The sequence below is a fragment of the Cheilinus undulatus genome, linkage group 7 (assembly GCF_018320785.1).
Source record: "Cheilinus undulatus linkage group 7, ASM1832078v1, whole genome shotgun sequence".
Taxonomy (NCBI): domain Eukaryota; kingdom Metazoa; phylum Chordata; class Actinopteri; order Labriformes; family Labridae; genus Cheilinus; species Cheilinus undulatus.
In genome coordinates this window covers 36,226,806-36,239,850 of record NC_054871.1, presented here as the reverse complement: position 1 = coordinate 36,239,850, position 13,045 = coordinate 36,226,806, and the positions used below count along the sequence as shown (strand labels likewise).

At 38.2% G+C, this 13,045-nt stretch overlaps 1 protein-coding gene across 1 annotated transcript; it reads right to left on the bottom strand.

Annotated features, from left to right (window-relative positions):
- Nucleotides 1-4,971: 4,971 nt before the first annotated feature.
- On the bottom strand, nucleotides 4,972-12,517 carry lrrc41 (leucine rich repeat containing 41). The gene is made up of 10 exons (XM_041790809.1): nucleotides 12,306-12,517; nucleotides 10,745-10,831; nucleotides 10,599-10,657; nucleotides 9,708-10,509; nucleotides 8,954-9,178; nucleotides 8,487-8,651; nucleotides 8,087-8,185; nucleotides 6,709-6,837; nucleotides 6,146-6,218; nucleotides 4,972-5,746 (listed from the first exon to the last, which is right to left on the bottom strand). Exons 1-10 carry the CDS (start codon nucleotides 12,406-12,408, stop codon nucleotides 5,527-5,529), a joined length of 1,962 nt encoding a protein of 653 aa, XP_041646743.1. The 5' UTR covers nucleotides 12,409-12,517; the 3' UTR covers nucleotides 4,972-5,526.
- Between the last annotated feature and the right edge of the window lie 528 nt (nucleotides 12,518-13,045).

The window sequence follows — 13,045 nt, the reverse complement described above, 5'->3', positions numbered from 1 at the left end:
GTCACCTTTCACCTGTTTTTGCCACATTTTTTGCCACTTTCACCAGTTTTTGCCACTTTTAACACCTTTTTCGCTATTTAACCCATTTTTTTGCTACTTTGTTGCAACTTTTGACTTATTTCTGCCCCCTTTTTTTTATTTTTTTTATTTTTTTTTAACTTTTTTGCCACTTTTAAACCAAGTTTTGCCACTCATGTTTAAAAACTGATCTTTGAACTCGTAAAGCCTATTTTTTCTTTTGCACCAGTATTATCACTGTTTATGCTGGAAGCTAAATCTGTCAGGTAACAAAGGCTTAGCAAAATTATTCATTTTGTTGGTAAATCCATTCATTCATATACAGAGTTAATAAGTTTGTTTTATCATTGAAAGTAGTTATCAAGTTCTGAGAAATAGTGCAAATATAAGTTAGAATTATGGGTAATTACAGGCCAGGGTTTCAGCTGGTTTTCTGTGTTTACCATTCAGCCTGTATGATTATTAGACATGTTAGATACTATAACAAGGTGCAAAACCCAGTCTTTAGTCTTCAGCACCCTATTCACTACTGGCAGATATGACAGAAGAAAAATGTGGACACAGCTTTGTGGTGATATGGTATTGGCTGTTGTCAGCTCAGATAAGTTTTTGTCATACCACACCAAGTTAACAGTATCAAACAAAAGCCAAGCAATGATGTTTTTGAAATGTTACAGGGGGATTTTGGTGTCCATGTTCTAATCACCCAACACTAGCGTGGGCAATCAGGGATGTCAAGGTGGAAGTTTTAGTTTACTTTGCTTAGAAAGGGAATCAGCAGGTGACTCTTGCCTTTGCTCTGTGATCGCCTATCCTTGACTGTAAACAGATCTCAGTTAAATCTTTTAGCGTTAGGGTTCTCTTGAATAAATCTTGTGTCACCTATCCACTCTGCCACAGTATATGGTGCTGTACAGTCACTTTGGCTGTTGACCACAGACATCCAGAACCAATAAGGAACAGATTTAGTAGGTGTTTAAGCAGCACTGCCAATAAGGCCCCATTCATAATGTTTCAACACAGCACAGCATGCTTGTACCTCCAGGGAGGGCTTAGAGAAGTGCCAGCTTTTGCCAGTTACTCCCAGTCCCTATCCTTTCACCCCACTTGAGCCCACAGAGCAAATCCAACACCACCTCCAAGCCCCAACAGGCCTTTCTGCTCACTAATGATTTGTGAATGTGTCTACCTGTATGCGTGCCTGTCTGTCTGTCATTGTTTACAAATGTACCCGTCTCTTGCATCCATATGGTCTGTGTCTATGAGCAAGTACTGTGGGTTATTGTATTAATTTGAAATTTTTGCTGTATTTAACAGAATTTCTATGTTTTAACATGTTGTTTTTATATGATTTAATTTATTGATATTTATTTAAGGAAATGTCCTTAATGCCTTCTTGAGAAATTGTATTGTAGGCTCCAGTGCGTGTTTTTGTTACGACACATGGGTGTATGTACGCGTATGACTGTCTGGATGTGCAATTGAGTGTAGTTTTCAAAATGTATGGGCACGTATGGGTTGATTTGTGTCAATCTTGCTGTACCAGTCTTTTTCATTTGGTTATTTCTTGTGGAAGGATGATTGCGAATGCACACATGGACCATCCTGGAAAAACACAGACTTCCACCTTTAAGGTCCAGATGACACTCAGTCTCACAGCTCATTTCATTTTTGCTCAATGAACCCTTTTCTTTGTGGCAACTTAGATGAGTGTCATGATGTGTGTTTGTATGCGTTGTGTGCCGCTCACTCTTTCTGACATACACACTCCACATTGATAACATGTACATTGACACTGTACAGACTGTAAAAATAAGAATATAGGGAAACAAGAGAGGCAAAGCATCATATGTAACAGAATTTTCTGTGGAGAATAACAGGAAGAGGAATTAATGTTTCTTTTTCTTTTAAGTCTTGTGTAAAATTTCTACACATCGATAGAAGTCTTAAAGTTTAACAGTAATTGAAACTCATCTCTGATCAGTCTTTGGACTACTCCAGCCATCATCCATTCAAGTACTGACAGTATTTTTATGCCCAACTATCTCTAACTATTGGCCTGATTCATACCCCATAAAGAAGCCATTTGTCCAGGGCATTTATGTAAGGGAAAATCAAAAAGTAAAGAGAAAGATCACCTTATGTCTGAGATTTTTGGCTGCAGCTGTCAGCTATCGTCGTGCTCTGATTGAAATGGATAGCAGACATTTCTGTGTAATGGGACAGCGCCCTCTCCAGTCAAGCACAGTGTAATTTGACATCCTAAGATCAACCAAACATTCCCTACAATCACACAAGCTGCTGAATGAAAGAAAAAAATACTGTTTTAAGATCTAACCTGAGTAATATACACAAGTCAAAGAAGAAGACCTATTTAGCTTCTAATAGTACCCACAAGCTAAGACATGTAGTCTTGCTGAGTACATTTTAAACTCCTTTAAAGTGACTTTTTTTTATCTGCTCTTTAAAACCTGCTATTATATGGAGGACTGTTCAGTAAAAAATGCAATTAGAAAACAAATATATTATTTGATAAATGAAAAACAGTAAGGGATTTTTCTATTCCTGAAAATTTTTGCTGACTCATTCTTTCCTACCCACGTAAGGCAAAACAGCTAAAGCAAACTGACACCCTTTACTGCGGTAGGTCAGTTTACAATCCTATATGTGCATCTTGAAAAATTCAATATGTTAAACTTGTTTAGCTCAACAGAAGTAAGGTAAGCTCATAGCTTACATTACAAGAACATCAACCATTAAAGTCACTGTAAAGTGAAATCCAAAATGTGTGTCCTAACATGCTAGTCTGTCACAATAAAAGCCCTGTTTCACATACTTATGGTTACAGAGACAAGTCAACAGGAAGTCCATTGTATCCTGTTTCATCCTATGGGAATCTCTGCGATGTCTGACATGCTAAAGAAACCCCTCCCCTCGGTAATAGTTTTGTCCGTAATTTGCCGTGAGTCAGTTAAACAAAAAAGATGGACTTTTGCGGTAGATTTCAGAGGGCCAAATGGCAGCGTGCTAGCTGGCCAAGCTGCTAACTAGCTAACAGGATATGGCGAGTCATATTTATAAACTTGATATGATATGTAGTCAGATTAACCACTTTGATATAAAATATATCATGATTTATCAGTTGATATGAAGTTCTGTACGATCATTTTGGTATTGTCAGATATATTCAGACATGTTAGTGAAAAGTTAAGATGATTGGATAAGTAACATCATTTAACATTTGAATGGCTAAACAAGTTAGCTTAGCTTGTTTGGCTTTTCTTATGTCCTTTTATAAAATATATACTGCTTTCTTTGTAGGCTAACTTCTATTATTTCTTGATATGCAATATTGGTCATGTTTTTTTCTCAGTCAACACACATTACAAGCTGCTTAATGGTGAAAACCCAGATAATATCATAATCTTTATGGCTATAGGTAGTAAAGCAGCTTTGGATCCATCCCTTAATAAAGTGCAGTTCCTTGCATTGGGCACTTGGGGGCATTGTCTGTGTATTTACAGATAAACAGACATCACACATGTGGAAACAAGGCTAAAAGCCTCCAATGCTAATCATCATTAAAGACTTATTTTGAAGAGCAAAATCAGGAAATGGAGTGTTTTCAGCAGGTATTCAAAATAAAGCTGTCGCAAACGGAAGAGAGAAACGTAACAGACAATGGAGTAATACCTGAATAAAGTAAAAATAAAATACAGAATGAGAAAATTAAACAGAAACTTTTTTGCCCTTAACCGTCTGCCTGTTATGACATAAATGTGATTTTTTCTCTGGTGGCTGAGAGAGCTGACAAGACCAGCAGAGCAGACAGATGATTCCTCCGTTTAGAATCTAAGATTTTTTAAAATTTGAGAGGATCATATTTCTTGTGAGTGGGTGTGGCTTTGGCTCGTCCCACTGACATGCCCACACCATCCTTGAGCAGATATTACTTTACTACAAAATTTTTCATGATTTTGAAGCGTGACTTTATAAACTTACAGATGTTTTTCATGACTGAAATTTGAACCGTTTGTTCATAACACAGTGGCCTGTTGCATAACAAACATAATATACAGATTTTTAAAATCACTTTACAGGGACTTTAAAGGGATGGACTTTACAAGGAGCTTTTTGCTGCTATTTCAGGATTGACTTTGCATTCCCTCCTGTGAACTGAGACATCAAAAGTGCCATGTGCTGCTTTCAAGATGCAAGGTCGCCTTGGCTTTAAAACCAGTTTTAAATCTTTTACTCTCTCCTGTTATGATTATCAAAGAAGAATATGAGGTAATGTGTTATGATAGACCGTTGTTTCCTCAAGCAAAAAGGCAAAGAATGCAAACGAAACTTGTCTCTCATTGAGCAAATGATTTCTTTATGTGGTATGAGCATAGCCAAATTTTATTTCCTATAAAACCACTTAGTAAAAGTTAAGCCTTGGAGATAGCCAGTACAGGCTGAAATATTACAAGTGTGTATGAGTGTGTATGTGGTGTGTGTTTGTGAGAGTGTCTTTGTTTTATGTAAGAGATGGTTGTAGATAGACCCAGCAAATCAACCAGTTAGCATGCAGACATAGGGTCTTCACTCTTCAACTTGAATTTACTAAAATATGACAATATACAAGGAAAACAAACTGAATTTACAGAAAGTAAGTGTTACAGTATTTAGCTTTAAAAAAGTCACTAAGAAAAAAGATTAAGCTCTTTTTAATCCCTTTTTCTGGTTGTTTTTTCTACTCAGTTCCTACTAATGATGAATTAGTAGTCGTCGATGCTGTTCGTCTAATGTTAAGAAAATGACAATGAAGAGAAGGTGTGAGACAGCTACTTTCAAACTGCTTCACCTTTACATCAACTTTCCAGTTTTTTTCAGTTGTATCTCAGTGTCCACTGTCACTCACACTCTGTCCGAAGAAAGACTCTGGAAGTGTAACAGATGTTGGTTTAATAAAAGATTCAAATGTCAAACTAACATGGGATGCTGTTTTACTTACCAGCTGTGCAAACTGCACTTTAATACAAGGAAACAAATTAAACAGTACATTTGATGTCACAATCAGACAACAAATGAATTATGCAAAATATAAATACAATTCAATGTTATTTACAGTGTGGGATCTTTGCCCTTCAACAAATGTAAAAAATTTATAAGACCTAGAGCTTCACTCATTTCTCTGCAGTCAGTCTGTATAGTACTGTACCTGCACTCACAGGCCTCATACACCGAGCTTCAGAAAGCACAGATGTTGCACATTAGGAGTACTGAAAATATATTTAGAACAAAATTGTATCAGAAGGACACCACACATGTGGCTCATACTGCTGATCTTGTTTTAAGAATGTTTGAGGATTTCCTTTACCAAGGCATACCTGAAACATTTGTAGGAAAAAAAACTGAAGTCAAACAGACTACTGTTACCCCTCTCTATCAAAGAGAAACCCCCAACCTTTTGGGTCAGTCAGAAATGACTGATACGACACTTCGATTTTCAACCAGCTCTGTTCACATATTACTGATGTGGTCAGCCATTGTGTTGGTGGATATCCATCCTTCAACAAGTGGAACACAGCATGGACGGAGTCTCTTCAGTGCAAAGTCCCATGTGATGGGGTCCCGATCCCCTGGGTTTCTCCTGAGGTCAAGAGTTAATCTGTGCAGGGGACAGTGCTTCTTCAACACCTCAGCAAACTCCAGCAGCTCAGCAGGCTGTATAAAGTTAGAACTGCAAAGAACATAAAGCAGCACATAGAAATCATGGGAAAAATAGATAATCTAAAACTGAATATAATCGTGGGCGTAAAGAAGTAAGGGAGATGGAAAAAATACTTTTAACACATCATAGTTTGCCTCTAACTTCTGACTGACACCACAACATTTAAAATACAGTAACTCTGAAGCTTGGAATCTTGTCTGCTTGGTATTTAAGTCAGATTTTCTTTTGATCCAAACATTTGAAATCAAAAATTAAACAAAACATACAAAATACATGCAAATGGTTTAACAACATGGAGACCTCAAACTTGAATTCAAAAATCAGTTCAGAAGACAGGCTTCATCAGTCTACCACCAGTGAAGTGATGAAGCCTGAGGAAGCATCCTGCTGCTGTCTGCAGGCTCTCACCTGATGTTAAGTCGTTTCACTGAGCTTGGTGAGGATCCTGAAAACAGCTCTGCCAGGACAGACACATTCTTGGCTGTTGACACGGGTGATCATATTAGTTCACACAAAAACATCTTTGGTTTCCAAAATTATAGTTCTGTTAGAAATATTCCAAGAGCACAGATAAAATTCACTTTTCTGTTGAGACTATTTTGAGATGTTTAACACAATCATTATCACAGCATCCATTATTAAGCCTTCATAGCAAACAGGTTAGCCATTTTAGATCTCTCTGTGAAAGTCTGTTACTATGAATACCATGAATCTCAAAGATTTCATGGATGTGGGGTATTCATATTTTTAGAAACTTAACCAACTCTTAGTGATATTAACATCAAGTCTTCTGATGTGGCTTTGGATAACTGGCTTTATACCAACAGAGTCTGGTACTTTAGCAGGCACAGTTCTCAGGCTACTTTAAAGTAAATGTAACGTCAGCTTTGATTGATCATAGCAATCAATAACTCTCTACATCTGGCACAAACTGAACCCTGTTGGTAGAAAGATGCCTCACATGTGCTCACCTATTCTATTCTGTGCCAGGCTGAGTGTCTGAAGCGAAGGCACTTTCTTCACAGCGGTCACCAACTGTCTCAAACCCTCGTCCTTATCACTCCACTTCTCAAGAAGGCGACAGTCATTTAATCCCAGCTCTGAGGGGGTGAGAGGAAAAGGATCAACTCTGGGATGAAGTCAGTAGGGGTTTGTAAAGCATTGACAGATTTTCTGTTTCAGACACAAACAAGAAAAGAACACAGATGAAAACTAATAAAGTCCTGAAAGTGCCCTTGGGGCACATCAGCAATTATTGTTATGAAAGTTTAAAAACACAGAAACCCTGTAGCTGTAATCAAGTCTACAGAGCTTGTATTAATTAGCCAAGACCACACAAGAGCATTTCAGCCCTAGTTTGTACCCAAGTACAAATGTTTTTTAACGCTTATGTCACATTATAAGATTATAGATTTAAAATCTTTGTGCACAACCCACATACTCAGCTCCACTGCTCATCCCACAAATGCATGTTCTTTACAAATGTGGCACCGTTTAAAAGGGAAATAAACAGGCATTCCAACTGTAGATGATTTACTGCCAAGAAGCATTTTTAAAACAGAAATAATCTACCAAACACACATATCCTTACATTTTGTGCTAAGTTGTGTTTTCCACGTTTTCCACAACCACATGTGTTGTTGAATGATACGCAGAGGAAAATTTAAGCAGCCTTGGATAAACCTGTTTCTGTTATAAACTGATTACAGTGCTTAGTTTGTAGGTTTGTGCTTTTTTAATCATAAAGCTTCCCTGCAGTATTCTTGAAACAAAAGACCAAAACACTCCAAATACGCCCTCAAACATCTCATTTGTGTGGAATTGTTCTTAATTAAAAATAAATACAGTTAAATGAAGATCAACACAGTAAAATCTTCTTAACACCTGAACGATGGAAAGTTGGAGGGTTCAAAACCCAGTCGTTCTCTGGCAAAGCTCTTATATGAAAGTAGAAAACAGAACACAGAAGTAAACTAAACTACAAATGCCAAAGTTTCAGCTTAAAGCTACAAAAGTACTTTTAGAAATAGAGCTCTCTCATAAATCCTCAGCACAGGAAAAGAAAATGTGCAGCAGAGGACATTAGTTGACATCAGTTAGCCCTGCTTTTCAGCACTCTTCTGGGCTTGGATTGGCAAGGACAAAATAAATCAATTTAGGCCCATAAAACACCCTTAAAGACACTACAGCAAGTCTTAAAATCCAAGTAAGTACAGAACCTAATGCAAAACTAGAGCACATTTCTACATTACAGCTTTATTTTGGTTAAGGACCAAACTGCTTTGTTCCAATATTCGAGGCACCAGATTAAATTCAGATCAAGGCTAGAAGAGTGCAGTCATGGCTTACCTTCTAACCTACAGTTTTTTAGAAGTTGTAAGATCTCAGGGAGACAATCAGATAGGTTTATGTCCTCCAAATATAGACTCTTCAAGCAGGAGCTGGACTCTAAAAAGATTAAAAAAGTTCATTCGGTTAGCACTTCAGACGTGGTTTTGAGCAAGATGAATTAAAAATTAAAATGGTCAATATGGGCTTCCTTGTTTCCCAGCCTTGGTCTATTTAATGACAATTTCCTGTCATGTTAATTCTATATTATATCATAGCAGATTCGTCAGGTTTTTTTTTTCATTCACATTGTTTATTTGCATTTTTCATATTCTTTTGAGTCACAGAGTTTTGTTTATATTCTCTGAAAGACCCAGACGCTCACACTGAGGTGAATCCTTACAGAAACATGGTACGTTACCTGAGAGAGTGGTCAGAAGTTGGCTTTGTGAGGAGCCAGTTGGTAATCTCATTCCGGCAACATGAAGTGTGGTGAGGTTGGGAGAGCATCTCAGCACAGTTGTGAAAATCTGCACATCTGTTTGGAGCTCGGTGAGTTTGATTGTTAGTTTCTCCAAAGGAAGCTCTGCTTAAACAAGAACAGTCACAGTCGGAAGACAATCAGAATGACCCTTTGAGACAACTCAAGCAAGGAGAATTTAAAAGCCTTAAAAGATTCTGTTGTTGGACTCCTGTATTTTGTACAGTTTCTAGTTTTACCACTGCTACTAGAACTTACAAAGAAGCAGCGTGGGCTAGCTTGTAATCATATCTCATCTTACCGTCTATCAAAGGTTGTGTATTTTCCCTTTATTTCAGTAAGGCTGAATATTGTACTTCAATACATTTTAACACATTTCTAGTTCTGCTCTTTCAAAGCCCTTTCACCTTCTGTGTCAATAAAGGTTGAGCCTGTAAACAAGGAATAGTGGTCCAGGGTATGGATCTCCACATGCAGCGATTTCACTTTGGAGCTTGAACTTAGCAGGACCTGCATGAGTTTGGCATAGGGTAGGGTACTGATGCTCAGATCAGTAAGGGAGCTCTGGGAACTCTGGGACAGCTGCTTCAGTGCTCTTGCCAGAGCAAACACATCCAAGTTGCTGAAGGTTGCTGCAAAAACAAAAGAAAAAACGCTCAGCACTACAGAGCAAATGCATCATTTACAGCAATGCAGCGAACCTCTTAAGTTCATGAGAGCTTAAGAGAATTCTCATAGAAGCGGCATATTTGAAACAACCTCTGAATTCTTCTACACTTAAATATCACAATTCAGATGGTAATACCATCTCCACCCCTCCCTCAGACTTCAGACTTTGAGGGAAATAAGGCTGAGGGTGAGGGGGATAATTTCATCCAAGCACTTAGCTCTGTCTCCTACACTGTTTAAAAATCGCCAGCAAAACAAACTATCATCTGGCAAATATCCAGTGATTTCTAAATCATATACGATACACACAGCAGCATGTTACCATAAACCAAAAATCTGTGATGCACTTAAAAAGACTGCACACTATTTGATGTGGATCTACCAAGGTGTTTAAAAAGAGCTTTTGACCCTGTTACTTCATATAAAAGAGTTTAAGATGGAACACAAGGAAAAACACATCTTCAACTGTAATTGAGTGATGCTAATACTCACAATAGCTCTGCAGAATTAGAGAGCGAAGGCTGTAAAATGTGGGCAGGGCAGAGTTCAGCACTTTAAAGGACTCAGACCTACAGTTACTGATCTCCAGACAATCAATTTGCCCCCGTGGACAAATCTCTGCTGAGGGAGCATCATGAGGAGCATAGGTGTGACAGAGAATCTGTGGATCACAAACCAAGTTTTCTGTTCCAGATTCCTCCTGAGATGGCAAGATGCAGATCTTGGGACGTTTGCATGGTGTGGCCCGATCATTCTTGTCTTCTGTAGCCCTGGCAACAATACCAGAACTGCAGCTGGCCTGAGCTGCTCTGACCAAAGTATCTTGTGAAACACAGCTTGCCTTTTTGGTGTGCATCAAGTTCACCAGTTCAGGGTGTACATATTGAGTTCCCCTCCCATGTAGGAGCCAGCCCAGCACAATTGCACAATCATTGTGCACAACAAGTTTGTTAGCCACTCCGTGGTCAACCAGGCGGTGAAAGATATACAGAGCAGTCTGACTGGTACTCTTTGATAGATCCATGGAGGATGATACAGTGACAGTCTTCATACGCGTCTCAAACAGGTTCAAAAGAGGCCGCTGCTCTGCAGTTAACTGATAGAGTTTCATATGACTGTGAGCATCAAGTAAAAAACGTGTGACACATTTAGCTGCAGCCCACAGGAAAGACGGAGTGTTTAAATTTGAGTAGTTTCTTATGACATAGGGGTTTGTGTAGCCATAGAAAATAGCTGTAAAAAGCAATTTCATGACTTCATGTTTGGCCTCCTCTTCAGTGTGTAGGTCTATAACCTGAAATGTAACATTAAAGGCATAATCAACAAGTTTTACATATTCTACATAAATGCACCTTATTATTTTTGATTAAACATCACACCTACCCGTCTGGGTCCACACATATCTAGTAGGACCCTAATCCATCCCGGAAAAGATGATATCCCTTCAGGAAGACAAATGAAAAGGTCATTACTCCTATGCAAAAATATGAGATACAAACCACTACATGCAGTTATATTGTATTACTTGCCTTTCTGATTTAGAGAGGGCTGGATTTCATCCAGCTGACAAATCGTCAGATGAGGAAGTAGCTCCGTAATGAGAGGCGTTGGAAGACCTAATTTATGACAGACAGATTAGGACATTCTGGCAGCGTGACAGAAAACAAAAAAATAAAATAAAATACAACATCAACCAACAAGCCATCACTGCTGCTCCTCTAAATAGGTGTTATCTTTTTGCACTGAGATAATGAACGATCAGTGGACCAGATCAGGGCTGCCGACAAAATTGGCTGGGTCCCTGAAAAACCTAAAGAATGTGCTGTCCACATTTGTGATTCATCCATGACATCCATGCATGTGTGTTGGATCAGTAGCTTTGGTGCTAGCATCCTGGCTAACAGTTACCTTGTTCTGGACCTGAAAGTGTGTCAAACTATTTCTGGGTTCTGATGTTGGCACTATATATTTGTGCAACTTTTTAACCCTTTCTCAACACAATTTCTGCCAATTTTTGCTACTTTAACCTATTTTTTCTGTTTGTTCCCTTCTAAGCCACTTAATGCCCATTTTTGCAACTTTTGCCTCTTCTTTTTGCCACTTTTAATTAATTTTTGTAACTTTTTGTCCATTTTCGCCATTTTAACCCACTGTTGCTCCTTCCCCCTAATTTTGACACTTTTTACCTGTATTCACCACTTCTTTTTGCCAGTTTTAACCCATTTTTGCCACTGCTTTGCCACTTTCAATAAATCCTTGCTGCTTTCCCCCCAATTTTGCCAGTTTTCGCCCATGTCTGCCGATTCTTTTTGCCAGTTTTAACCCGTTTTTGCCACTCTTCCCTCAACTAGATTCCCCTATTTGACAATTATGTAATTATTCTCCATCAAATTGTCTCTGCTTTTTCTGCTTTATTTTCCAGCATCCTGAAATTTGTGCATTCCATGGTTTAGCTTTGAAGTCTGGCATTACACTGAACTAAACCTAATGGTGTAGGTCAGTATGCCCATTTGCATTAATATTACCAATAAAGAAGTCATTCTCTCTCACTTAACAGGGTTAACATTTTGAAAAAGGCTTCATTTGTGCTACAGCAATAATAAATATAATTCGTTTTTGTTGCTTTGATAAAATGGGTAATTATTTAGGTTAAAAATAAAATGAGACCTCCATGGGTCCATAATTTAGCTGGCCCCCGAGAGCTTTAATCCTCCTTTATGGGCGGTCTTGGTCAGATGTCAAAATGACAGTTGGTGATGGTTTAATAAACGTTAAATCTTTAACGGTTCAAGTCAAGACTTGACGGAGCCGTAAGTTAACCGTTAACGTTAATCGTTAAACAGAATAATAAAAAAAAGCTCTTAGACGATATTTAGTGAAAGAACTCAAGGTATTTAGTCAATGATGCTGCCTTTAATAAATGAACATTGATTTGGCTAGCTCACACGACTCAACCATACTCAACACTAGCCTGTGAATTTCTGGTATATATCACTACAAACATTGGCATACCTTACACGCTGTTTTAAGATATTCAGCCCCTCGATAACTTACAGAAAAATCACATTGATGTTAAGATTGATCACTTACCAAGAACACCTTCAATTCCCAGAGCGTCAAAATGATTCCTGACAGCTCGGAAACACATCTGCTTTAAGTTTCTTTGATGCGATTTGCCGGCAGCGTCAGCCATTTTTTACTACTTATGCGTGATCTATTTTTTAACGTCGACAATGCCAACAATTCCCAGTTTCATGGCAAAACTTAAGATTCACCCAAGTCAAGCCAGTCTTCGTCGTATTTCTATCTACACATTAGCAGGACAGGGGCGCTACGGGCGCTACCGCCACCAATCGGTCCTGTCTTTAAGGATGGGTCGTCCATGAACGAGCTGATACAAAGAGCCGACTCTTTTATGTGAACTAAAAGATCCGGTTCCCGTTTGAGAGCCGTTTTATACTCTTCATCTTCTTATTATAATTTTTGTATTGATTTTTAGATTTAGACAACTTTATTTATCCCAAAGGACAATTCGGATTTTGTAGTCTACCCAGACCATATATACATTCACAAATAGCAAAAGGACAATGTCAGAGAAAATAATAATTAAAAAGTCAGTACATTGTGTGGGTGCATCTATGTGTTGTTTAATTGATTAGTACAGATGAACTTTTCTCCATACTGCTCTACCACAGGAACACCGTGCATTAGGGACATGTGGTGTAACGTTTTAATAAACATCAGGTAAGAAGATTTCATCTGACCCACAATGTATTTTCAGGACAGCATATTTTCAAAATGATTGCAATATGTATATTAATTCATAATTA